General features: G+C 42.4%; 1 protein-coding gene across 1 annotated transcript in view; it reads right to left on the bottom strand.

The window, feature by feature from the left end:
* HTR2C (5-hydroxytryptamine receptor 2C) overlaps positions 1–26,707 on the bottom strand; it is a 205,350-nt gene that overhangs the window by 23,318 nt on the left and 155,325 nt on the right. Inside the window, exon 3 of the mRNA XM_066202651.1 lies at positions 13,347–13,989. Coding sequence (XP_066058748.1) covers positions 13,347–13,731 — 385 coding nt within the window. The 5' untranslated portion in view covers positions 13,732–13,989. The remainder of the gene's footprint in view (positions 1–13,346; positions 13,990–26,707) is intronic.

Below are 26,707 nucleotides of genomic sequence, written 5' to 3'. Positions count from 1 at the left end.
AATAATATGAGCTCTGTAGTACAAGTAGCTACTCCCAAGGTACGAGAGGCACCTATCCCAATATGGAGCAGGAAACCTCAGAAAAATCCTCATGGAAAGTAAATAAAGTAAGATGTAAAAGGTGTATTTAAAGGACTTCATCTTGAAAGTTGTATTCATGCTTGTCAACATCAGCTTGCTGTGTTCTATCAACCAATTAACCTTGCTCTGCTGCTGTGCACTTTGGATGGACACACAGCTAGATTTGAACAAGAAAGTAGACTCACTGCTCTTGGCTTCTCCTGTGTTAAAATGCAATCTCCCTTTCTGTTAGTTTCAAACTGACTGATCAGAAGAAATCAGCAAAAGTCCAACCAGCAAATTCAAAATGTTACCCAACAAATCCAAAATTTAAATAAATAGTGGAGCGAGAAGTAATTGCCATTCAGAACAAATGCACAGAGAGGAGGGCAGAGCTCTGCTGCCTCCCAGCACCAGCCATCAATATTCATGGGTGTCAGACACGCATTTCCAGTCTCCTGCATCCCAGTGGGTGCCAAATAGGTACAGCAAAAGCCTGTCAGACATTTTCCATATCTCAGCAGCACCAAGATCTTTCCATACAGCTGCTGCCTCTGATTGAGGATGGAAATAGACATTTATAAAATACAAGCAAAAAACCACCCGAATCTTACCAAAAATAAACGCGTTGCAAAGCAAATTATACATCAGAAGATGGAGAGGTATTGGTCAGAATAACAACCTGTCTGTCCTGATAACTCCGGCGCTGCTGGAGAACTGAAGCTCCCACCAGTATGTCAACAGGAATGGAAATCAAACCACCCCAAAAAAACACCAGCCATGAATCAACAGAGCCTTATCAGCCATCCTGCCTTGCCCATCAAATCTCACACCTAAGAGCTGATAGAGGAACACTTCATGTTTGTATATTACTCATTGAACTTTCTAGTCCTGAACCTTTTTTATCTAGGAAGCAAGACAGCATATTGAATGAGGGATTCACTCCCTGAACCCACTGCTGGCACTGGGTTTATCAGACTGCCTGCAGGAATAGTAAACTTCTCCTACAAGAAAACTTGTTGCAACCAGAAAACACAGAGACTGGAAAAATGGAATATATCTTTGAAACTATTGCAAACTAATGCATGAAACTCAAATTTTGATACAGCATGTGTTTTTAATCACAGCCTAGGCTCCATGACAGGTTCATGCACAAATCCCCCTCATGCCATTAGCATCTTTAATGACAGTTTTGGTAGAACAACCGGTAAGAATCCATTCAGTCCCCCTTGCAAATTGTCCATTCAGGAAAAGATTGTATTTTGCCAATGAGGCAGTGTGCAAAATAGTGCAAGGCAGAGCAATTGGCATGTGGCCCCTCTTCCATCTGTGTAATTTTAACTTAATTTCCATGCAAGCAGATGAATCACATAGAGCCTATTTCCCAGCATGTGCTGATAAAACATAAAGTAGGAACTTACTGCTACTCTTACTGTTAGCTCTCAGGGAAGTGAACTAACTTATGAGGGTGTTTTAATGAATAATAGACAACTCTAGAACCAGAATTTCAAGGAATATGTCATGTGAATTGGATAGAGACAGTAAAACCATAATTTGCTGAGTAGAATTTAATGATATCAATTCAACTGAGGGATGGGAAAGGAAGAAGAATGAAAAAGTTGAGTTAATTATGAGTTAATTGACCCAATCCCGGAAACATGCATAATTTAAACTAATGTATTACACTGGGATATTTGTCTTGCAGCATATTCAAGGGATTTTTAGAGATTTCGCCTCACCTCTCTGTATTTCTTTGCATGTTGTGTAAAGCAGCTGTCTATGGATGTATTGGCCTGCCTAATGGCAGTGATTTTCCTCATATTTTGAGCTCAAAGGCTGAGCTGGCCCACCACATCCATCTCTTCTAAAAATGCAGCAGTCTATTGATCAGCTCTTGGCAGTTCACCAGCATTCAGGTTGAGCCCTTAATGCAAGAAATTATGATATTATTGTATTGATCACATAAAGTTACCATACACTAAAAAGAAATCTTCTTTTCACACAGTGCTTCCCGTAATATAATACAGTAAAAGCACCAAACATGTTAGGATGTGCACAACAAATACATCAAACAAGCAAAATGCAGATGAGGCATCCATCTACATCCAACAACAAATCTCCTGAGTGATGAAACAGCCTCAAACTGTGCCATGGGAGGTTTAGACTGGATATTACAAGAAGTTTCTGCACTGAAAGGGTGGTCAAGCATTGCAAAAGACTGCCCAGGGAAGTGATGGGGTCACTGTCCCTGTCAGAGTTCAGGGGATATGAGGATTTGGTGCTCAGGGACGTGGTTCAGTGGTGCCCCTGGTAAGGTCAGGTTTAGGGTTTAATTTGGTGATCTTAGAGGTCTTTCCTCTAAGAAAAACCTCTTTCCTCCTCTTTCCATTCTAACCTGAATGATTCTGTGAACACAGACTGAACAAGGATGAAAGAGCTTTTCGATGTTAAGTCCAGACAGAACAGAAACAGAGCTGACCAGCCCTCAGGTTCTGGGATTTCCCTGGAGTTCTCTGCTATCTGCAGCCAGGAAGATGAAGCCTTGTGTTAATCTCTACAGCAGGCTGCAATAGGGCCATTCCTGGAAATTGTGGCTGCTCCATGACAAGTGTGGAGAAACACATTCTACTGACTGTTTCCTCACCTCAATTTCACTCTCCTGAGAGAGAGCAAGTTCTCAGCATGAGATAATATGTCCCAGATATTTAGTGCATGGAAGTGTTGCTAGATTTCACTGTTTTCCCTTCTAGGAAGGGAAACAAGGTGTTTGTGGGTAAGAGAAAACAGAGGTAAAAGCAATAACTGGTATGGAGTGTTCAGGATAGACAGAGTGGCTGAAGGCATTGAGGTGAACTCCTCTGACACTCCTCACCCGTGATCACAGCTGTGTCTTAAAATCTGAGCCACAAATAGGATGCTTCCAAGTGTATTTTATTTCATATTTAGCTAATGTTAGGGTAAAGGTTGAGAGGAGCTGCTGCTCTTTGAGTCAGGGTCAGGCTCCCTTGCTCACTGGGACACCAGGCTCTGGGGTGTGCTGGGGAGGCAGTGAACATTTTAACTGTGCCTTTCTCCAGATGAGGAACAGGCAGGTAAACCTGTATGTACAACCACACAGACTAAAATTAACTCAGTTCTTGGTAAAATGTTTGCAATTCTAGTTAAATCCTCTCTCTTGATTTTAAAATTTTAAGAATGGGGGTGAAACACAGCTAAGGAGGACTCTGGGTGTGTCTCACATGGCTCCAGTGCCTGGAGCTGGTGCTGTTCTTCCTCTCAGGTGAGGCTAAATCTGCCTATGGGAAACACAAAACCTGGCTTCATTTTATTTGGTATCTCCATGATCTTCCTGGTGCCTTTATAAAGCACCAAATTTACTGCCGGAACAGTCTATCATCACAAGGCCTTTCTTTTTATACACAACCATTCTGGTTTTCTCATTATCTTTTATCAATTTCTGGTTTGCTCCTAAGCATGTGAGTTTGTATTTCTTTTCCACCAAACTCATAAAAGTTAATGACAATGATGCAATGCACTTACAAAACTGCTACTGGATCTAACAGGCTATTGTCATAAAAAGTAAATAAAGATTCATGCATTTTAAAGCACATTTAGCTTCACTGATCTAGAAGCAAATTGGCCATGAGAAGATTGCACTGACAGCATTAAAACTGCTGCTGTATTTAAATTGACATCAGTTAAACAGAGATGTGTAAAACAGAAATGTAACTATGCACACTCCAGATTTTGGGGGCTTTACACTCCTGTGAGTTTTTAAACCTGTTGCATCTTCCGAAAATTCTGAGCAAAAGGATGAAATAAAAACTGTAATTGGATCTAAAACTTTATTTGCATTAAATAACACTTAAATGAGTGCCATTCAAAATTATTCTAATGAGTCATTCTTGCACATAAAGGATTTATTTTGGTTGGGCAATTCTCAATTTCACCAAGCAGGCAAGACAGACCCGTCCAATTTAATGTCTAAAATATGGAAAATAGCTTCCTGATTGGATGCAACAGACGAGCTGTGGGTAAATGAGTAAAATATAAGATGACAAGAAGAGCACAGACTTCTTGTTTATGACACTCCAACAAGGTTTCACCGGATAAATGTGAGAAGGGAAAGCAGCCCAGTTTATCAGCTTTTGAAGGAAAGTTTCAAAGCACATTTTCCTCTTAGAAAGTACGAAGGTGAATGGAGGCTCTGTTATTTCACACTGCAGTGTTGGGATTTTCTATTTAAAAACTGCTCCTTGCAAGGAAGTTAAGGGGTTTGGTTTCATAATAAGTTGCCCAGAGATTTGTCCTGGCTTTCTGTTGCTACACAGTAAAACACACAGATTTTGTCCTCAACACCCCAAAAGAAGGCAGCTGGAAGGAAAGAGGCTGTGGAAAATGGAAGACATGATTGCAGCAGCTCAGTGTCTGAATGATACTTGGTAGCAAAGAGGACGCAAGAAATCAGGAATCCCCTTGTGATCTTTGTGATTTCACTCTCGTATTTGAATTATGTAGCTCACCACAGTATTTTTCTACGGTGAGTTTGCTTCCTTTATCTTCAAAATAGTTTTGGTTTTTAACCAAAGCCAATGAAATGAACCAAAAACCCTCAACAGTCTCAGCCAGCCCAGAAGAGAGTTCACTCCTTTCACAGCAGGAAAAAGGAAAACACAAGTGCCTTAGGGAGAACCAGCCTCACCAAGCCAAGGCAAAGGCAATCACAAGAAGCTTTTCGTGCCAAACCACATTAAGCAAATGGATGCCCACAGAAACACAGTTTAAAATCAGGCCCTGCACAGCCCAGGAGCACATTTCAGCACTGAGCTGAACGTCCCACACTCTGCAGCTCTGGGTCACCTCAGCTGGACAAATGCCAGCCCATTTCTCTCACCTGGATGTTCCATAAAGCTCTAATAGGGCTCATGCTTTGGGTGCTGGTGATGAAACCTAAAGAACAGCAATGGCATGAGAGGAGCTGCATTGCAGTGGCAGAAGAGATTTCCTCAGACTCAGAGGAGAGCAGCAAAACATCTCAGATCCTTCTAGCTGAAGGATGCTGCTGCTGCAGTCATGCCAAGAGCTGCAGTCATGACCGGGCAGGAAGAGAATAAAGAGGTTGGAGGAGACAGAAAATTGCTCTGGCAGAAGTCCTAGCCTCTCTGCATGTCCTGTCAATGCTCCCACCGACTTTAGCATAGTCACAGTCTCCTCTCATGGATTTTGTAGGAATGTTCCCCAGGTCCCTTGTGCTTTACAGTTATTTGCCGACAGCCTACTGCCACTGAGCAAAACACAGGAGCAATCCATCTAGAAAATAAAATCTCAGGTGTCCTGTAGCATTCCTGGTTTTCTTTTTTCCATATTTGGAGGCAAAAAAAAGGAAGTACTGGATGTGCCACTTTAAATCTCAGAAATGAGGTCTCATGCTTCCATGCAGGTTGGAATAACTGGTTTTGTTCAGGCCTTTCTGCAAGAACATCTGTCTGCGAAAAAACCTGTCAGACCCCTGGGGCAAACAGTGAGTCTCTGCAGCATCCCTTGGCAAGCTGTGAAAATCTGGGCTAGAAGCACGTTTTCCTGGAAAAGGGCAGGGTTAGCTCCCAGTGTGGCAGTGCTGCCACGTGCCAAGGCTGTGGCTCACACACACCTGAGCTGCCAGGCTGGTGGCACAAAGCCCCCATCCCCTGCTGGACACCCTGCTCTGGAGGGCACACCCAGGAGATCCTTTGGGATCCTCTGCACCTCTCTGGAGGGGTGTTATTTACCCAAAATCTAACACAGTCTGGCTCAAAGGCTGTGCAATCTGTACATTTTATTGCAGCCAACAGAGAGCAGCCATAGAGCCTTCTCCACCACCAGCCCTCAATGGAAGCTACCAGAAACAGAAGTGATTGTGCTCTGCTCATCTCTGCTGGACTGAGCAGCCTGAGCTCCATGGGCAGCAGCCTCATCCCTGGCAGATCACAGGCAAAAAGCCCCATTAACCCACAGCAGGCAAAGGAGCTGGTTGCTTAACAGCAAGGGGGCTGGAGGAGAAAAAAAAAAACCAACAAAAAAAACCAAACATGTTTACAAATGTGGAATGTTTATTGTTCTCTCATGTTTTCTCCTAATGCTGGCGGATTGACAAGATCCTCTTGTCAACAGGAACAAACACAGAGGGGGCAGTAAAGAATATCTCTGCCTGTTCCAAGAAGCCAGCCAGAGTCAGAGCTGGATGATATACAGGTGGCACAGGGTGAAGAAATAACAAGAAAGAGGCAGGTAGTAAAAAAAATTAAATAACAACTGCTCTGCCTTTTTATCTGACAGCAGAATTTGGTCTTCAGAGTCCTACAAACTAATTCTCCAAAATGTGGATAATAGCTGAGCTCAAATGAGTCACAAGGACCTGGCACAAAGCTGCCAGGCCCTACCCACAGCAGTTACTAAGGTGCCACTGAAACTCTCTCTGAAGCTGGCATTGATTTATTCCGGCGAAAATTATCTTTGCACCACAAACCCTCTGCTGCACCATGCAGAGCTCAGCAGCAGAGGAAGCAAGATCAGAGACCTGAGGCAAGGAGTCCTCTGCTCTCCTCCTGGAAATCAGAAAAGGCTTGCCACATGAAAATAACCCTGAGCAATGGGCAAGAAGTTGTAGGGAACAGCTCCTGTGTGAGACGGGAGCTCAGGCAGAGCTGCTGGCATCACTGTCACATGAACACGAGCCCTTTCCTTGGAGGAAGGTTCTTGCTGACCACAGACAGCAGCTAACACACAGCAGGATTCCAAAATATCCCACAGGCCAGGGGATGGATTGCAGCTGGCTGCACCCAGGAACTGTAGCCCCAAACACTTGCTCTGACTTTGGCCCCTGCCTGGCCTGGGTCAGACTTTGGGGTGGCTACACTCTCACATGAGTGCAGGAAAGACTCAGACCCTGCTGCCAGACAAACCTGGGGAAGTGCTGACACCGGCTGCTGCCTTGCTGTCCCTTCTGGCGGGGCACAGGGCTCTGAGGATGCAATTCAGGTGACATTTGCTCCTCTCAGATATGTATTCTGCCTCTCACATCCTGCTTACCTTCATAATACAGCAAATTTACCAGCAGCACAGAGGCCTGCTAAGGGAAGGACGGGCTCGTCCTGGGGGAGAGAAAAGAGCATCCATACCATCCATACAGAAAACTTACACCAGGTCTCCGTGGAATATTTTTAGAAGGAATTTACAATGCAAGCCAAGGTTTTACTAAAACCTGAATTTTTATGGGGCTGGTTCTTATTACATTAGAAGTGACAAGCTCTCTAAATCTGTCTGTACAGGTGCAGCATAAGGAGAAAAAACAGCTCAGTTACCAATAAGTACATGACCATCTGCCCAAAGAAGTGATGGCAGGTCAAGTGCTGAACACTGTTATAATTTAATCTACCAGAAGACAGACAGATCTAACACCTGCAAGTGTTAGAAATGAGGAAAAACTGCTTTCCAGAAGATCCAAGTGCACTCTGTAGCTCTTCTTGCTCTACCCAAATTTAGGTTGAGACGCAGTTCAAAAGACAAATAAAAAGCCATCACTTACTTTAACACAATTAAAATAAAACTCCAAATTGACAACAGTCTGTTTGCAGACAGCAGAGTCTTCCCTGATCGCTTTCCTGAATTTATACAATTTATTTATGGGCTGCTCCATTGCTTGCAAGTCTTGTAACCAAAATCCACTCCCAAAAGGAGGAATACAGCAGAAAGCAAGACAAGGTATAAGCTTGACCAGGAAACTTTTCACTGTCCCCTTCCCAGAGCAGAACCTCACCGTCAGTGCTGTGTCTTGTTTGACTGAGCTCATCGTGGAGGAGGTGGAGATGACCCTTCTCCGGTTTTAGGGGCTGCTCAGCTTTGGATCTTTCTCTTACTCAGGCTGCTGAGGACTAAAACTTCTACAGGGATTAGTAAAGTGTGTATGAGGAGGCCGCTTCAGTGAAATGAACATTCCCAGACAAGAGGAACAATCAGTACAAGTGTTACTGGTGACATTCTACTTCATTGAAAATAAAAACTGCCTTAAGTATCGTGGGGTACCTGTGCCCACATAAACAGCTTAACTGCATCCGTGGTTTTACACCATTTCTGCTTCCTGTACGTTCCTGGTCAACCCTCAACACCAGGGCTGACCAGGAATGAAGGTCGGGAATGAATGCATCAGGGCCAACAAGCTGGTTTTTGGGTTTTTAGCGTAACTACTATAAAACTGCAACATGTTTTAGAAGAGTATCTAGCAGATTTTTTTCTGTTAAATTAATTGTGATAAAAGGAAAGACATGGAAAGGAATAGGAAACATTAATGTTAATTTGCTGATTTCCTATGGAGTATTTATTTAATGGAGAATGTTGCACTGGAGCCGTGCACAGCCTGCCTGTTGAGAGTCCTGGGGGTGGGGCTGCTGAATGGATGAACAAGTGAAATTTCATCAGTTAGGAAAAAAAAAATCAATATAAAGTTCAAATGACTGTATCCATCTCACACTGGTGCCATTCTGCAAATCCCAAATTTTACTTGTTATCTTTCACAACAGAAGCATATCAAAATCTTGAGGAGATTTTCAGACAAGACATCACTAAAAAAACACATCAAAATAACGAGAAAGAATAACAAAAGGCCACAATAAGTTAAATTGCTCTGACAATTTTTAAAAGCAATTCTGCCTTAATAAGACTGGTGAGAAGATGACTTTAAAGTACCATGGAGCACCATGGTCTTTCCTTCAGAGTGCTTTGTACTCCTCAGATAAGGACACTTCCCTTACTCATCTGTCTTCCAGTCATTATTGTCCAAAATTAAAAGGATAACAACAACAACAACAACAACAAAAATAAACTAGATAAAAATCCAGACATAAAGTATGGATAATCTCAGACAAAATCAAAAATGAAATTAAGAGGAAATTTACGTGTACAGAGCAAATCCAGCTTTCAATTTGACAATTAAAAGATCTGACTCAAATGTTTTTGAAGAGGGTGATGCAAATATAGGTTTAATAGATTTAATCACTGCTGAGAAAGGGTGTGGAGCATCACTCCCTCCTCTTGGCAGGTATCATCACCCTCTCCAGCCCTGAGCCCTTGTGCCAATTTCAGCTCTTCAGCCTTTGGCTCCCACTTGACCAGAAGCCCTCAGCTTTCCACCAATGCAAGCCAAAGCTGTGAAGGTTCCTAAAGCTGTTTGCAAACAGAGAATCATCATAGGGTGCCACATTTCCAGTGGCTCTGAAAAATCCTGCAAGTCAACATTTAGCTGCCTCAAGATATTTTACAACCAGGGACCCATATTCAATGAGATGCCAAGAGTATCTATTTAGTATTCCCCACCTCCTCTCATTCTAAGCACAATTTAAACCCTGGGCAGCAGAAAAAGAAGCTGTTCTATGGATTCAGGGCACATCATACAGAGTTTTCTTTCCCAACAGCAACACAGATATGCCCAAACTTAATCCCATTTGTCACACCAGGTAAACAGGCAGCTGTTCATGTGGAGAAAATTCAGTTAGCAGGACACTCAATATCTCAGCTGAAGTTTCCCATGTATCTAATAATCTGGAAAGAGGGTGGATAATGATGCAGTAGGTTTTCAGATTACAAGGAAGCTCAGGGCTTGGAAAGAGAATAAATGCTGCTGGCTGAGCACACAGTGTCGCAGCCTATGGATCCTACTGATGGCAAAAGATAAACTAACACTTCCTGTGGGATATAAATTCCACTGCACACACCCCAGGTACAAGGTGTCGTGGGAGAGAAAGAAAAATAATCCCATCTCTGAATTTATGACACAGACAGTGCAAGAAGTGTAGGAGTTTCCATTCACTCACACCCTAGCAGGAGAATAAAATGGAGTGGTTACTTAGCACAAACAGAAACATTATGTATTTAAAGCTCACAGGAATAAATAGTAATTTCTGAAAGTAATGCAACTGTCAGCTGGAACTTGTTGTAGTCAAGACGCATTGAAGCCCATGACTTGATATGGTCTTTAAAATGCCTGATCATTTCTGGATACCTGAACATCACATCCAAGTGCCGAGCTGCTGCACTGCTTCCCCCCTCTGCAGGGGAACCAGCATCCAAGTCTGCCCAAGTGCTCAGCACATCCCTGCCACCACACAGTAATGATGGTAATTATCAATAATAACAATGATGTGGGTGTGAATCTGCTCTGGCAGCTGGGGCTGATGAATGCTGCATCCAACAGCAGCCCCTGGGAGCTGCCTCAGCCCCCGGCACCACAAAGGGAACAGAGTGCCTGAACCGGGAGCCACAGAGGGCCCTGCTGGCTGCTTGTGGGCAGCTGAGAACCTTCTGCACGAGCCAAGAAAGCTTAACATCCTCTGCAACATCCACTCAGATCAGCTGATGAGATTGAGAGTGCAAGATTCCTTTGCCTTCCTTCACCAGCCCTCTCCGTCTTGCTCATGAACACACGACAGGATGTGAATCCACTGCTGCTTGTCCTCAGAGGTGAGGACACAACCTCCACCTCTTGTCTGAAGCTCCATCATGTGTAAGACACCTGCTGCCCTATCAGTATTTTTATAAAGATACCACTATTCTTAATTAATCAGGCATTTCTCCATTGAGACGAAACACTGTGTACATTTCTCATCTACTCTCCCCAATACATGCCTATTAATTAGCATACTAATTTGCTTAGTTCTCTAGGAACTGCATGCCAGGGAAAATGTTCTCAGCTGTCAAATGCAACTCATCGATTACTGTAAGACACTTAAGACTAATTGATAAATATATCTGAGCCCTGATTAATTGGTGAAAAATCCATCATGCTGCATCCTGCTGTCCCTTCCTTTATAGTAAGACTCTTGAATTAACTTACAACTTGATTTTTCCTTCTTTTAATTAAGAAAACCACTGAAAACCAGGAGCATTTGTGGAGCATGTCTATTCAATTTTTTGGTTATGCTTGAAATGAAATCTACTTCATTTACCTTATTAGCCCAAAAGTAAGGAAATGAGCCTACTCTGAAATGCATTACTCCGTCAACTAGAATTTATCTCTGGGGCTGAGAGAGCTGATGTGGAAACCTGAAAGTAATTTCTTCACGCTTCTATTTGTTATATGTATTTTTTAAGGTTCCTTTCTGATTACATAAATTAAAAGTGACTTTTACAGATCTGGAAGAGATGTGCTGCATGCGCTTCTCAGTACAGCACATGGCAGCCTTTGGAACAGTGTGAGATTATGTAGAGAATGAACAAGGTAAAATATACAGAGTAAAAATGAACATTCACAATGATGTTTCCAAGCAGTGACACTCTCCCTGTTCAGTCCATGGCCATGCACCCCAGTTATTCTCACAAGAATTCTGCTGATGTAAGAACATTTTCCTCCTCCTTACTTCCACAATTTGTAGCTTAAACAATATATTAAAAAAATTTATTTCACTGGAGTCTTACTCAAATCAATCCACAAGTTCCTCTGGGGCTCATTTTTCCCCAAATGGAACTTTTCCTCCTCCTCTCCTCACAAAGCCTGAAGGCAACGTGCCTGCTTTGGTCCAGCCAGCATCCAGCATTACTCCAGCAGCTTCCTCATTTCTCCAAGTATTTCCACAAATCTTCCATGCCTGTCCTGAAATTACGATTTTTTGCCAAAAAATCTACATATTATTGTTTGTCCGTGGAGAAATGTTTGGGCTATCAACAGCCAATACTGGTTCTCTGGCAAGAAAAGGGGGATAATTACAATGCCTCCTCAAATCAGTGATATTTCCTTGCTGCTAAAAGGGTGGCATGCTTTACACCTTTCAACTACCTTAAGTAATCATTTTCTAGGCAGAACAGAAAATCCATTTCTATTAGTTCCCAAAGACCTTGAAAGTATGTATGGAGGAAGACCACTTCCATAAATTCACCTTTTTAGAGTCACTGGCTAACACAGAATTTATGCAAGTGCAGGTCTGTCACATAATTCAGTATTTATATGCTCCCTTTCAAGCTCCAGGGAGCTGGAGGAAAATGCTAAAAATAAAATACACATGTTGTAACACACACAAGATTTAGAGATGGAACTATTCTGACAGTTCAAAATAAAAGATCTTTGTGCATAAGATCTCCACAGCTAGGCCTGTACCTAAATCACATATTGATTTAATTCACTGTAGACAAGTTATATAAGCTTTGGAATGATGTATGCTTGATCAATGTGTTTTAGAAATTAATCTCTGCCAGACTTACTCATTTAGGCAAGTGAAGAAGTCAGATAAATGTCCCTACATTTTACTTTATAGGACAGTAAACCAATTGCTAATCAAATTTGTAAGTAAATAGCATTATTTTCTTCCAAGAAAGATCAATATTAAAATACCTTTCTAAGAAAATCTGTAAACAGATTTCAAAAGTTAGTGAGTTTGATCTATGAAAGACACTGATTATAAAATTGATACCTGAGTATACAAACATGATGATCAGAGACACAGAGAAGAACAAAATACCCCTTTGAAATATCCAGGGATGGGGATTCCCAGCACCACACTGAACAAAGGGATTTGGAGTCTCAGCCAGATGAAAGTTAGATGTGTTTGATATTTTACTCCTTTGAAGTACCAACAGTGATTCCATACTCGAGTGCAGGAGCCATGTCCCACTCCACTGCAAACACACTGACCCTCACATGGGGGGAAATAAATGTTTACACCTATAGAGGTAGGCCTCTGGGTGCTTTAAAACAGAGCTTGTTCTCAGGCTAGAGATAGGGAAACTGAGGCACAGAAAGGCAAAATGACCCCCTGAAAGGCACAAGGCAAGCTGAGACACAAATGCCAGGAGGGAAGGATTTTATCTGCATGCCAAATCTACACATGCAAACCTCCTTTCTGACCCACGTTTTTGCTCAAATCCCACATGGGGAGCTCAGGGACAGATCCTGACCCGGCTTAGAGCTGGGTAGGTCATGGACAATGAACACTCTCCTCAGCTTTTCGGTGAGTTTTGGTGCCCTGGCTCAGTTTTGGGGCAATCCAGCCACAAGGTAAGAAGCTGACTCGCTGTCTCAGGCTCTCCTGGTGGCTTCAGCAATAAGATCCCCACAGAGTGACATTATTCACTGGTCATTCCTGGCAGCCTGAACACAAGCTCTGCTCCCAGCAGAGAACAAACCTCAGCACAGACCCATGACCAAGTGCACACTGACACTCCCCAAGCCACCAGCACAGGGAAAATGGGGCACAAGAGGCTGCTGCAGCCTCGGGGGACTCTCTGCAAAAGCAAATATTCAAACTAGGAGGGAAGGCACTTACCATACAGGACTGCAATGAGCGACACGGGCATGACCAGGATACCCACCAGCATGTCTGCCACTGCCAGCGACATCAGGAAGAAGTTCGTGGCATTCTGCAACTTCTTCTCCAAGGACACAGCCATAATTACCAGTATGTTCCCCCCAATGGTCAGCAGGATGACAACCAAGATCAGGAGGGCTGGCCAATTCTTCTCCCTCACGGACATCCGAGAGACTTCGCCCTTCTCAGAGGAGTTGAGAGGATCAGATGTAGGCAAACTCTGGTTCAGAGTCAAATTGCTGCTCAAGGACCAAGCCATCAGACCACCATGCAAACTAAAATCCAGTGTAACAGACACTGTTGTTAAGCTGAGTAATATTCCAGTGCTACTTAAAGTGCTCATTGTCTGGGGCTGGTTTCTTTGTCTCTCAGCCGTGCCTCAGAGACGATCCCTTTTCCAAATTCCAGGTCCAAGGCAGGTGCCGAACATCACAAAACCTGAGCCAGAAAATCATTTGATCTTCCATAGTGAAGTAGACCTTACAGAAGTTAGCATGGAGCTCTTCTAGTTCCCTTGGGTGTGGCAGATGATGACCATTGACCACCAACCTCAAGGAACAGGAGACTTTGCAATCTCCAGCTGGTTTCCAAGTTCACCATTCTGAAAGGCAAAGGAAAAGGATATTCTTCACTGAAACCACAATGTACACAACAGCTTCTTTATTCTCCATGCAACTGACATCCTTACTCCTCCCCTTCCTGCTGGCTAGGACCTTCTCCAGATTGCAAGCAATTTATCTGAAGGCTACAGACTATGCCTACAGTCATGGGGGAGAGAGGCAGAGACTCACATCAGTGTGCTCTGGCTGGTTAAAAGCTGACTATCACTAATTAAATGTTTTGTGAAACCTGCAAAAGCAAGTCTGAAGAACAAAATATGTTTCAATTGATATCCACTTCACAGATACTCCGCTGCTGTGTAAAGTAGCAATTGCACAAAATTCCGACCAATCCAGATAGCGCAGCCAAGCGCAGGGTGATCCATCACCTTAAATGGAAGGGTTTGGATAGATTTTACATATTCTGAGGTAAACTGAAGGTGTTGTAAAAACCCTCAGATCTTAATGATTAACCCTCCTACAATGACAAATATTGTAGCTTGGTTTCTATTGGGAAAAGAATGGTGGATAAGGTGCAATATCTATCAGGCAACATTGTATGTTCCTTCTGGAACAGACGGACAACAAAGAGTTAAAAGAAAGGACAAACTTTCATAAAAGCTGAGCACTTTATTTCTGCTTTTCATCTGGTTTTTTGCCACTGCTTCCTGCTGATCATGAGCACCGGCAGGCCAGTAAACCTAACCCCAGCAGTCTGCTGCTCAGGGCTGCTGTCCCAGCAGCCTCATCCCGCACACGGCGAGGGGACATTTCCTCACAGCATCTCACATGATACCTCACAGAGCAGCTGACACTGAGGGCAGGTCTGATTCCTGACTGCCCATGGAGCACAGAGAACATCATGCTGCTGCCTCTGAAGTCCTTTAGCCTCATGCATTAAGCTAATTCGGTAAATTAAATGTACTCTTGACTTTAGGCACGTGCCTACCCCCACTGAAGCTGAGGGCATGTATTCCCAGCCCTGGTTAAAGAACATCCTTGGCAACTCAATAATTTCGAGTGCCAATCCTGTACAACTGATGAAAACCAGCAGCTTTGCTTTGCACTTCCCCTGAGCTGGAGCTGAGCTCCGAAAAACCGCGTGCAGCACGGGGCTGAAAGCACAGAAGGAAAGCCCTCAGTGGAGCAGTGGTATGGAAGTGGACCAGTAAGCGGAGTAAAATCAATAGCAGGCAACTCCTTTTGAGCATATCCTCAACTTTTTGTGCAGCCCACAGGAAAAGAGCTGTTCTACCACTGTTCAATAAGTAAGAAAATAAAAGCCAGATTTTAGCCATTGGATGCACTGTGGCACACATCTGACACAGCAATTTGCTATCCAGGCATCTAGATTTTGATACATCAAAATCTAGATGTAATTCATGAGATTACATTAGATTTCGTTTAAACAGGAAGAGCTCAGAATCCTATAATAAAATGTTTAACATTCATGAAAGTTTTGGAACCTTGCTGATGGGCTTTGTGCACAAAAACATTTCTTAAATGAGCAGTTCATACAATGAACCCAGATTTGCTTCTGTATTGTAGTTAATTACTCCCAGAAGGTCTCTAAACCTCATATTTAGGAAGAAGTTTTGCATGATGGGCACAGAAAATAATTTTGCAGCTGCACATGCAGATGAATGAACAAGTGGTCCCTGGACTGTTGATTTTTTTCCAACTTAGCTGGTCTCAAAAAAAAAAAAAAAAAAAAAAAAAGGTGTCTAGAAAGTTTCTAAATACTTCAGAATGTTTTTTTCCAAAACACAGCTTTTAATTCAAAGCTGTGATGACAATTTTTCCAAATCACCTTTGCACAGTGAAAGAGATACTAGGCAGCCAAAGGATCACAGACAGGACATGACTTAACTCTAAATCATGAAAAAAACCAAACAACCCCCAAAACAAAACCACAACACAAAAAACAACTCCAAGATAAGGCTTCAGCATTAAAAGTGTCTATTTTTATAACTGCTCAGGTGTGTATATGGAAGTGGTGAGTAGAGTCATTCTCTCTTGCATTTTGCATATTCAGTTGGAAAAATCATGTGGGAATTTGATACAGGGATGCTCAAGACTGAGCTCCACCTTCAGAATTAACTGTTCTATTGCTTTGCTAATGCTCTTCTTATTATTTTACACAGATCCTGGCTTGAAGTCATCAGTTTTCCTTTTCACTGAATCCCTCCATCTCTTCACGGTAAAACTTTATGACTAATTCCTTCAGCTACAGTCTTCTAAGCACACCACTGTACCAGAAAAATAATTCACAATTTATTCACGGATTCTGCATTTATTTAAGAACCATCTCCATAATTTTAAATTGAAACATGGGCCCATGACAGATTTTTTTTCCAATATTTAACATCAAAGTACACATACTGAATTTTGTGGTCAATCATCAATTCCAGTTCAATCCACTACTGACAGCTCTTAAAATTATATTTTAAACATTCAGCAAAACCAGGTTCTTTTCTATGCCACTCCTGCTTTTTGATAGAGTAAAATAATGATTTCTTTTGGCACATTCTTTCCCTTCAGTCTATAAGTCCAGTTTAAAATAAACTGAAGGCAGAAAAACGTTTTTGTCTACCAAGAAACACATGAATTATTTAAAGCAGAGGTTGATATGCTGGAGTTTTTGGATATTCCAGAAGGTTAATTTGGAGGGAAACAGAAGGTACAATGGTTAATAAGCCTGTACTGGGGAGGGGGGCTCACATGCCTTTGGGAGTATTTACCAACATTACGCTTGCTAAAAGGAAAAAAAAAAAACCCAAACCTTTCTCAGAATACACACAATTATTTTTTTTCCCTTTGAATTAAACACATTCAATCATCTTTGGCTGTTTTACCCTTCAAAGCTCAGAGTGCTTTTTCCTGGAGAGAGACAGCTGCCTGCTGAGAACTTGAGAGAGCAGGATCCTGCCTCTCCTGGACAGGCTGCAGAGCTCCTGAGCTCTCCTGAATCCCTGAGTGAACCTCTGGGATCACACCCTGCATGTTAAAAATACACAAACGTACATTTCAAACTGGGTAACACATCAAGGAGTGTCAGTTTAGCCCAAAAAAAAAAAAAAAAAAAAAAGAACCTGAGTTTCAGGCAAGCTGAGGATCATACATTAATTCATGGTGAGCCTTGCTGTAAGAAAGCAAACAACCCAGAAGCACTTAATGATCAAAAGTTCCAGCAATTCCCTGCCCACAAGAAAAACAAGAAACCTTCAGTGGCACCACAGGTACCAGGGCCATAGACAGGAGAAATTTTCTGCTCCCAAACCACTGGCAGTGCCCAGCTCCCCAAGTCACATTCACATCTCCCCAAATAACCAGATGAAAGCCAACAAGCTTCTAAAGAACAAATATTTTTAAATAAAAAGTTTTTTTCCTTCAGCCTTGACTTTGATGGTAGACCTACATCAGGGAAAAGAAATAAATCTGAAGCCAACTAATCTGAACTGCAAGTACTGCAATTTTTGACAGGGAAACAGTTGCAGATAGTTCACAACTATCTGAGCCAGATAGTCAGATGACATAAATTTTTAGAGCTCCATGAAGCCCTTTTCAAAATGGCAAAAAGTTTAAAATTATATAATAGAATACGCAAGTTATGCTCAAGAAGGCAGATTTAAGGGTTCATTCTTCACTCTAAACCCTGCATTTCTTGCTATTTGCATATTTATTTTTTTTTTTTTTAATCCATTGCCAATTCAATCTTCACTTTTTTTGGAACAGAAGGTTGCTTTAAAATACATATTTTCATGGCAAAGCTTGCAAAGGCCACTTTCATTTTAGTGATTCAATAAAGTCCTATTTTTACATTGAGAGAATTCTTTATTTTGGGCAGTTGGAACTCGTCTTTCTCCTTTTTGTAGCAGCACTAGGAAACATCCCTATTTCTGCGCGGTTCTATTTTTAAACAGTGTGTGAGAATGCTGCAAGTCCAATGGAGATGACCAGGGTGATGTGGGAGGAAGCAAATTAAACACTGGGTTTGGTTCAGCCCAGACAAAAAGCTTTGAACAGGGATGTATTTGCTGCCTACGTCTACCTGCTGGTACTTACAGAGGAAATGGGGGGACTCTTCCAAAAGCTGGGCAGCAAAACAAGAAGCAATTGTGACAGAGATAGATCTAAGGAAACCATTTATGAGTAGGAAAGTGGGAAGGTTTTTGCTTCCCTTTTTCCTTGACACGGTTGGGATTAATACACGAGAAATGTAGATTTCATGTTTGGATTTGGATGTTTATTATTTCTGATCTGTTTAGAGACTCACGAGCCATGAGCTCTGACTAGCAAGTCAGAGAAATGAGGTAAAATGGGGAATTTCTCTATCTCTACCGGGTCTTTTCAAGGACAATCCGTCCAATTATGAAATGCCACCTAAATTATTTTTATTTTAAATGCGAAAACTAACTTGAAGTCTGCAATGCCAACTCCATCAACCAATCACAGCGGAGAAGAAGGAGGAAGAAGGTGAAGAAGGACTCAGACAACATCAAAGCCCTCCATCTTAACTCACATGTATTACTCTGCACTAAAACCCCAAATTCTCAGTTTCCAGAATTCCAAGGGGAAAGAAAATAGATAAATCTCAGTGCAGGTGGTCAGACAAGTGGGACACAGGAGACTGTGGGATCTCCATTCTCGCAGAAGCTCAGAGCACAGCTGGGATCTACCCCCAAACACCCCATCTAACCTAGAAGTTATTTCCTCTTTGAGCACCTTGAGGTTGGACTGGAGACCTTCAGAAAGTCCCTTTCAGATTAAATTATCCTATAATTGGATCAGAATTGTGCTTCTGAGCAAAGCTGTCCAGCATGGGGATGTTTTTGAGCTCCTACCCTTGGGTACACACACTGCTTGTCCCTGCTGCCCAAGCTCAGGATTAGAGCAGCACACGCTCTCCCCTTCAGTTTCCCCAAGGCCAGAAATAAAAGTGCATGTCCAGCTGGGAAAACAGAGCTGTGGGGACTCCAGAGTGCCTGGTGTGGGCTCCAGGGCCCTGCAGCTGCACCAGCTCATGCCCCATCCCACCAGGGAGAGGCACACACCCTCACCTTTGGATACCTGCTGAGATCACGAGTGTCCAAGGATCCCACAGCTCGAGCACCCTCTGAAAATTGGCAATTTTGGAAAGCCTCAACTAATTTTTGTCACTTGGCAACCTCAGGAAATCTCCTTGACTTTTGAAAGCAATGCCTCCACTGCCAACACAGAGTTTTGTGTTGTCACAGTCGCTGCAGCGGGGAAGGAAAAGTGAAACCCCAGAGATTATTCTGTAGATCCCCACTGCAAAGTTAACTGGAGCTGCAATCCAGGGAAGTGGTTGTGCCTAATTTGACAGTTTTCCCGAGCTACTCTTGAACTTGGGAATATATCATTAGCACTTTGTTTAGAGATTTTCTTTCCAGGGAAGAATTTGATACTTCCTTTTCTGTTTTGCAAGAAATTCTGGAATTTTTCCCAATAGGTACTGGAGATAAATTTGTGTAAAAAACACTTAATAAAACCTTAGGGAAAGCTCCCCAAATGCAGCCTTTCACCAGTCTTTTTTTAATTTTGACACAGAAAATAACTATTTAATTACTTGCAAACTAAAAAAAGAGTACTTCATTTTTTCACAGTAAGAGGAAAATAGATTTTCTCAGAAACGAGCTCAAGCAATGATATTTTGTAGGGTCATAATAATGAATCACTACCATCCTGTCCAAAAGCAAACAGCATCAATTTCCCTCTCTGTATCTTCCCTCATACTGAGTCAGAAAGGCATTAATTTCTTTTCCAGACATTTCAAGGCAATACAAACACACAGAGAGATCTTAATCTACCTTCTGGCAGCAAGACCAGCATCCTTTTTTATTTTCCCTTTGTGGAAGAGCACCTGGGAACCTCACAAGAAGATGTAGATACTCTGCCACTCCCTGCAATCATAAACTTCTTGGCTCAGACATGCAGAAATACTCCAACAGAATAAATCTGAACCTCATCACACACCATCCTAACTTCTCGGAAGGATTATACCCTAGTTGTTCATATTTTCTATGGGTAGATATAATTCCAGCCTGCCTCTCTGGTTTTTTGTTTCTTTTTTTCTTCTTTTTTTTTTTTTTTTTAAATACACATGTCCCCAGTGGCTGCAATTCGAAGCACATATTAACTCTCTGCAGTTAGTGCATTTATCATGGCAATCCTGACCCTGCTTTCCTGCTGCTTCAATAAATCACATTATTCAAGAATCTGGATCATGTAAAGTCCTGTTGAATGCAATCTTCCCCACATTCCTGCACTGGTAACTGCACTATTTGTACAGCTGTGCTCCTGAAAGTCCTTACTGAGCTTGACCAGCCCCACAGTCTGAATTGGCTATAACCTGAATTTGAGCCCTGCCTCATTCCCTGGGCTGGAACACAAGGGACATTTATCTTCTGCCAGATTTTTATACCCTTAATGCACCAGCATCGTGGGTATTTGCTCCCTGGCACACGGAGGTTGAGAGTCCACAGGATTCCCAAGGCAGCTCTTGTGGTTGTAAGGACCTGGCTTCTGCCTCCACTGCAGTGACGTTCCCTCTGTCCCTTTTAATTCAGCTGCACAATGTGGTAAGCATCAAGTTTAAACATTGGTGGAAAAATCTTGTGTGGTGGCTTTTTTAAACTCAGCTTTTCAGGGTTCTTGTAGTAAACTACTGTAAAACTTTTTCTTACTCTTTCTAAACTTTCTTTCTGGAAAACCAATTTTTCTTCTTGTCTCAAATGTTTTGCATGGCAGCTCTTTTGTTTATATCATTAAAGTCTGGAAGTGAGCACTTACCCAAAATCAAACATAATAAACCAAAGCAACAAAAACATTTGCTTCGTTTTCCTTAGCTAGCTTTTTTTGCAAGTTTTAAAGCCGGGCCTATTTAAAAGCCAGAAGAATCCACAATTCTTCAGCAGTTTTTGATGTACAGTGCTCTATCTCATGCGTGGCTGAATAACTCCATAGCTGTAAGTGCAACCACAGCAGAGCACACCTAAATACGCACATGCCTCTAAATAAAAAATAACCATCAAGTGGTTTATCTCCAATTCATGTTTTAGGGGAAATATCACAGTATCAATGAGCCTGGCATTCTTTAATGGCTGCAGGGTTTGCAGTAGGAACAGAGAGCAGCAGTCAGAGTGGACAGAAGGTGAGCACTGAGCAGCTGAGTCACAGCCTGGGCACACACAGAGCACACACCCCTGCCTGGGGCACTGCTGGTGACTCACTCATTACTTAATAAGTCAAATTTCTTCATCAAGCAAGAAATCCCTTGATGTTTGTCTCCGAGCTTTCTGTTCATTCCAGCTCTCTGTGTGTCCTGAAATCATGCCATGGGACCCCTCCTTTTCCAGTGAAGACACAGATTTCTGGTGCACTGGCGTGGTGCTCACCCTGCACCTCATCCCACACGAGATCCAGGGGAAAATCTCCCTATTCCTGTGTGATGCTTTAAGTTTTATCCTTCATGTATTTCAGACTCTGTGCTGCCCAGGGGTGCACTTCTGAGCTCACAGTCAGTGTCAGTCAGCTCTGCACAGAGCAGGGACACAAAACAAATCCTTCTCCTGCTGCACACCAAGGACAGCTGGTACAAGTTTTCAGGCCCAAAAGCACAAACAAGGGTGGCTGAAGAGAGAAAAGAAGAAGGATGGGACTTCATCACCTGAAGCTGTAATTGGACAATTAAATTCCAATATGCAAATGGACCAGAACTTATCAAAGTGTGAGACCTCGTGACCGTTTGTCCATTTTGTGACCATTTTGGGTCCACCTAGGGTGTAGCCCTGGCCAGGCTCCTGTCCTGCCCAAGGTGCCTTAAAGGCCTTTCAATAAATCTCTACTTTATTCTCCAGCTCTGTCCACTGTCTGTTCCAGGTCAGCCTTCCCAAGGCATCCTGTGTGCCCTCAGCTGGGGCAGCCTGAGCCCTGGTGCGTCACCAGCACGTGGCTGCTCACCATGGGGCTCACAGAGCTGAAACAGCTTCTCCCCTAAATCTGCTTTCCCAGGGAGCACCTCAACCTGCGGAATTCTCTAATTCAAGGCTCAGGGAGTCATTTTTTGGTAGAGGTCTCCTCCCTACTGTGGTGGTGCACTCTTAATATAGGTTACAGTGTTCCTCTCCTGTTGTCATTGCTGTCCCAATGTCTTTAAAAAGAATAAATTACAGCATCAAATAAGCCAAGGAAAAGGAAAACAAAGCTCAGAGCGTAATAAAAAGTGTGCCTAATGAACTGACAAATGGCTCAGGGCTTTTACTGTAATAGCTTAATTAAATATGTGTTTTCACATACCTGTGCAGTGTCAGAGAAAGGATTATTGAAACGTTCATAAGTTAATTGACTTATCTTTATCTCATGCACAGCAACAGTTGATGCAATAATTACATAGAAAATGTATCTACTCATCGAGGGGTTTTCCCTTTTAATTTCCTTTTCTTTTTTTTTTCCCCTTGGAAAACTGATCCAGACTGACCCAAAAGGGGATGGATGACAGTATACATAATTCAAAAAGCCAACGCTTTTCTGAAGTAATTATATTATAACTGGATATTTTGTTAAATCTGTACTAAGGGAAACTCTAATGATAAAAGTAGGTAGAAAATAAAACTCTTAAAAGCTGGAATTATAAAAAAATAGGAAAAAGACAAAGAAGATAAGATGGAAACAGTTAAAGCAACTGGTCTGTGTGATGCCTTCATTTAAAGACAGAAAACGATCCACACAATTATAAAACTCTTAACCAAGCAAAAATTCAGAACAGATTTAAAAGGAAAATTTGAGACTCAAGAGTATGTGGAAAGGGCAGTGAAAGGCAACATGAGTTTCCCAGATGTACATTTTAAGTCTTGGCTTGGTGTCTTGGGATTTTGTTCATCTGTTCTGTAACACCCCATTCTTTAGGAAAATAAAATAATAATAATAAATAAAAAAAGGCAGTGTTTCTAACTCACACTTCATTGAACCATTTGATACGGTGTCACCAGGGAAGTTATTATGTAAACTCCAGAGAACAAGATGAACAGAGCAATTGTGAAGTTGCCACGGTATTGGCTGCAAAGGAGATGAAAATGGATTAGACTGCAAAAACAAACCCTGGTCTGGAAGTAAGGTGTCTGTTGAGGCTGGTAAGGTTTGATCTTGGTAGTAAATTGGGGGTTTTTTGTTTGTTTGTTTGTTTTTAATGTTGCCTAACTGAAACATTTACTTTGGGAATCAAATGTATTGATAATTCAAAACCAAGATCCAACACCCTCATCAGTAAAGGCTGGAATGTAAGACAGAAAAATCGGAATGACTGAGGACTGAATGAACCAAAGAATAATGAAATAAGAATAGCTCAATGAAATAAGAATAAGAATAATCAAAGAATAATGAAATAAGATAACTCAAGCCATGAATAACTAAAAGAATTTGGCTGTGAACTATGAGTTTATCAGTCGGAAGCAAAGATAATTACTTCAGCATCTGAGCCATACGTAGGCACAAGCGGGACATGAAAGAGACAAATATAATCCCAGCTACAGATATAGCAAGCAAGGGATTTCTGCATGCTCCATCACTCCAAAAGCAAACAAATACCTGCCTCCACCCCATCAGACATTGACTGCTTCATGCCATAAGAGGCCACTTTAGTCTGGGTGCCTTATTCCAGATAAATTCTGCATTGTGATGCTGCTCCCAGGCCAAGCTAGGGGACACAGCTCTTACACTATAGTAAATCACGAGTATTTTCAATTAAATGACAATGCCCAGGGGGCCAGACAGAGCTCAGTATAGTCACTCCTGATTTGCACTAGAAAACAGGCCAATTGTGTTGAAACATCTCTTCAACGTGATTAGAAGCAGGCTCTTTATTTAGGGAAATAATTTAATTTTCAAAGCATTTGACAATTTTAATAAACATCATCTACGAATAAGTCAGGGGTGCGTAATGTGCCTGGAGCAGGATGAGAAAGGCTCATTAACTTTGAGAAGAATAGACAGATGGGCAATGTTGGGGTAGTGCTCTGACAGCTCCCAAATTATGTAAGCAGAGGAGCTGAGGAGCCGGGCGTGTGTGAAGGAGTCATTTCCATGGGAGCAAATTGCACTGACACAACCTGTCATCTGTGACATCAATACATGAGTCAGGGAAAATGAAATGAAGGAGACAAAACACAATGGGAAATACTTCGTTTTCCCGCATGACATGAAAGGCAAAGGAGGTCTGTGAAAGCTGGTGTGATTTGGATTAACCTGCTCCTCCTTATGAGCCCACACCTGGAATAAGGATTTTGTGCAATCCTGGTTCTGTCCCAGCTGAGGTGTGCTGAACCTGCAGCACAGGGAGCAGTCCTGAGGTGCTGAAAAGAGCAGGCAGCTGCTGGGTGCATTCTACAGAATGGTTAGGACCACTGAGAAGAACATGGAAAGAGGAGAGAAGCTGTAGGCAAAATCAGCAACATAATAGTGGAGAAAATATGAAGGCTAAAGGCTAACGAAGAAATGTGAATGACAACTTCTAGTCTCAGTGACAGTCTAAGAAAGAAAACTAGCATTTAGAAATTCAATCAGGATCCAAAGCAGCCACTTCCTTTTTAAAAGGAGTATTCTTCCTACGTTTACCTAAAATGTGGGTGAAATCTCTCACGTGCATTTCCCAGACAGGCTGTGGGTGCTGCTGTGGGTGGTCAGAGACCCAAAAGAAGCCGGCCCCCACGTAAGCAATGGTGTCAGGGGACCAGGCTCTCCTTCCAGGGGTCACACCAGCATGGAGGGCACCAAACACACTTTTGTTCGACCCTGCTGAGGAAAAATAATACAACTATCATAGCAATTTATATATGAATCAGGTAGTGTCTGCATTTTAATGGCTGAAACAAAGACAGCTGAACTCTAATGGTGTCGATTTTCTCTTGCAAGTGATTACTAAATTGCTTCCACTTTGTCAGCAACGTAATATCTCTGTGAACAGCTCAGAGTTAAGGAAGTGACAAACCACCAATTGTCAAGGGGAGAAAAACAACACACGTCCACACACACTGAAAGTATGTTTGAAAGAGAAACACTTCTGTTCCACTTCTGTAACAGCAAGCCCTTCACACAAGGGAAATATTCCACCAGAAACAACAGGGCAAGTCCATCATCCCTGCCCTCTGATCTCCAACTGCTCCACTGTCACCCCAAACCAAAGTCATTTGGGTGCTGGCACTATCGATCATAAGTGATTGAGAGTTTCACTGTGTCAGTGAGTCCAGCAAGAGCACGATTGGAGGCAACATCTGAAGTCTGAGCAAGGAGTGTGTCCCTTTCTTGCCAAAGTTCAAACACCGAAGCAGTTTGAGACAGAAATTGCTTTAGCTCATAAGCACAACTACAGCACACAGCGAGCACTGCACAGAGACATCAAATGAGCTTGGGCAGCCAGGGCATCAGCAGCAGAGAAATGTCTCTGGACACTGAGGCCATTAATTGCCTCTCTGGTCAGGGTGGGGATGAGGATGAGGAGCCAGGCTGTGTCTGGGAGTCAGCTCTGTCAGAGCTGAGCTGCACCAGGCAGTCTGGCATTCCTGATGCACACACGCCTTGCGACAAATAGATACAACTTCTCTGCAGCCTGGATTAATTGATTATGCCGACCTGTTGACTTAGTAGAAAACAGGAAAGCCAAGAAGCAAAAGCCCAAAGCCCTGATTCCTGTACCATTTTTTTGCCCATTTCCCGCACATTACAGATGAAGGGAGGTCTTGTCCCCTGTATCAGCCAACTTGGAACAGTTGCAGAGTTAGGGCCTGGGTATATTTGTGCAATAACAAACACTTCTCAAGTTCTGTGACAGTAAATTGTATCTTATATTTCCATTTTCCAAACCCACTACCAATACAAACAAATGGTCATGGGAATAGCTAAAGATAAGTAAAGATAAGTAATGTTTCAAGCAACTTTATACCAGGCAGTTTAACCATTACAAACACACTTTGATAAAGAGTAGTAGTCTAAAATTGAAACAAGTATGTTACTTCCATTAATTAACAGGCAATAAAATACTTCTCTGTGCAGGTCATCTAACAAATATCATGTAATTTAAAAATTACACTGGCAATGTTTTTCTTTCATGCACATGTGACCCTCGGAGAAGGTTTGGGTATAAAGGGCAAAAAAGTAGCCAAGACATTTTGTCAGATCCCAGTTTTATCAAGCTAAAACAGTCCAAGTAGAAATTAAAAGTAGTAACTACTCAGTGAGGCTGAAATCAGCTTCATCCACATGGGTCAACAGGAGCGTGTCCCAGCCTGCTGATGTTGGGACTCAGTTTGTGGGGCTGAAATTGTGCCCTTCAGCCAAGGGGTCACGGCACAACATCCTGCGGCCACCAGCCCTTGCCGTCTCCTTGAACTGTCTCAGGAACTCCCGAAAGTAAATTCACTCCTTTGATAGGTGCCCCTTACTTAAGGCTGAAGAAGGTGGAGTGCAGAATAGCATCTGAACATCGCTGCAGGAAAACTCCTGCATGGAGTGTGACACAAGCCAGGTTTCCAGTTACAGAGTTAAAGTTTCCATGAGATTTATTTTATTTCTTTCCCTAGGCAGAATGCTCTGCTCCAAATTACAACAGACCTCTCAACGTCCTTGAAAACAGTATTTTACTCAAGCACTTTAGTCTGCGCGTCTGAGCTGTCAGAAAACCAAGGAACTCAGTAGAGACACTGACAG

Source organism: Chamaea fasciata, unplaced genomic scaffold (assembly GCF_029207755.1).
Source record: "Chamaea fasciata isolate MVZ Bird 193981 ecotype frontalis unplaced genomic scaffold, bChaFas1.0.hap1 SCAF_22, whole genome shotgun sequence".
Lineage (NCBI taxonomy): Eukaryota > Metazoa > Chordata > Aves > Passeriformes > Sylviidae > Chamaea > Chamaea fasciata.
This window is presented reverse-complemented; position numbering and strand designations above follow the sequence as displayed.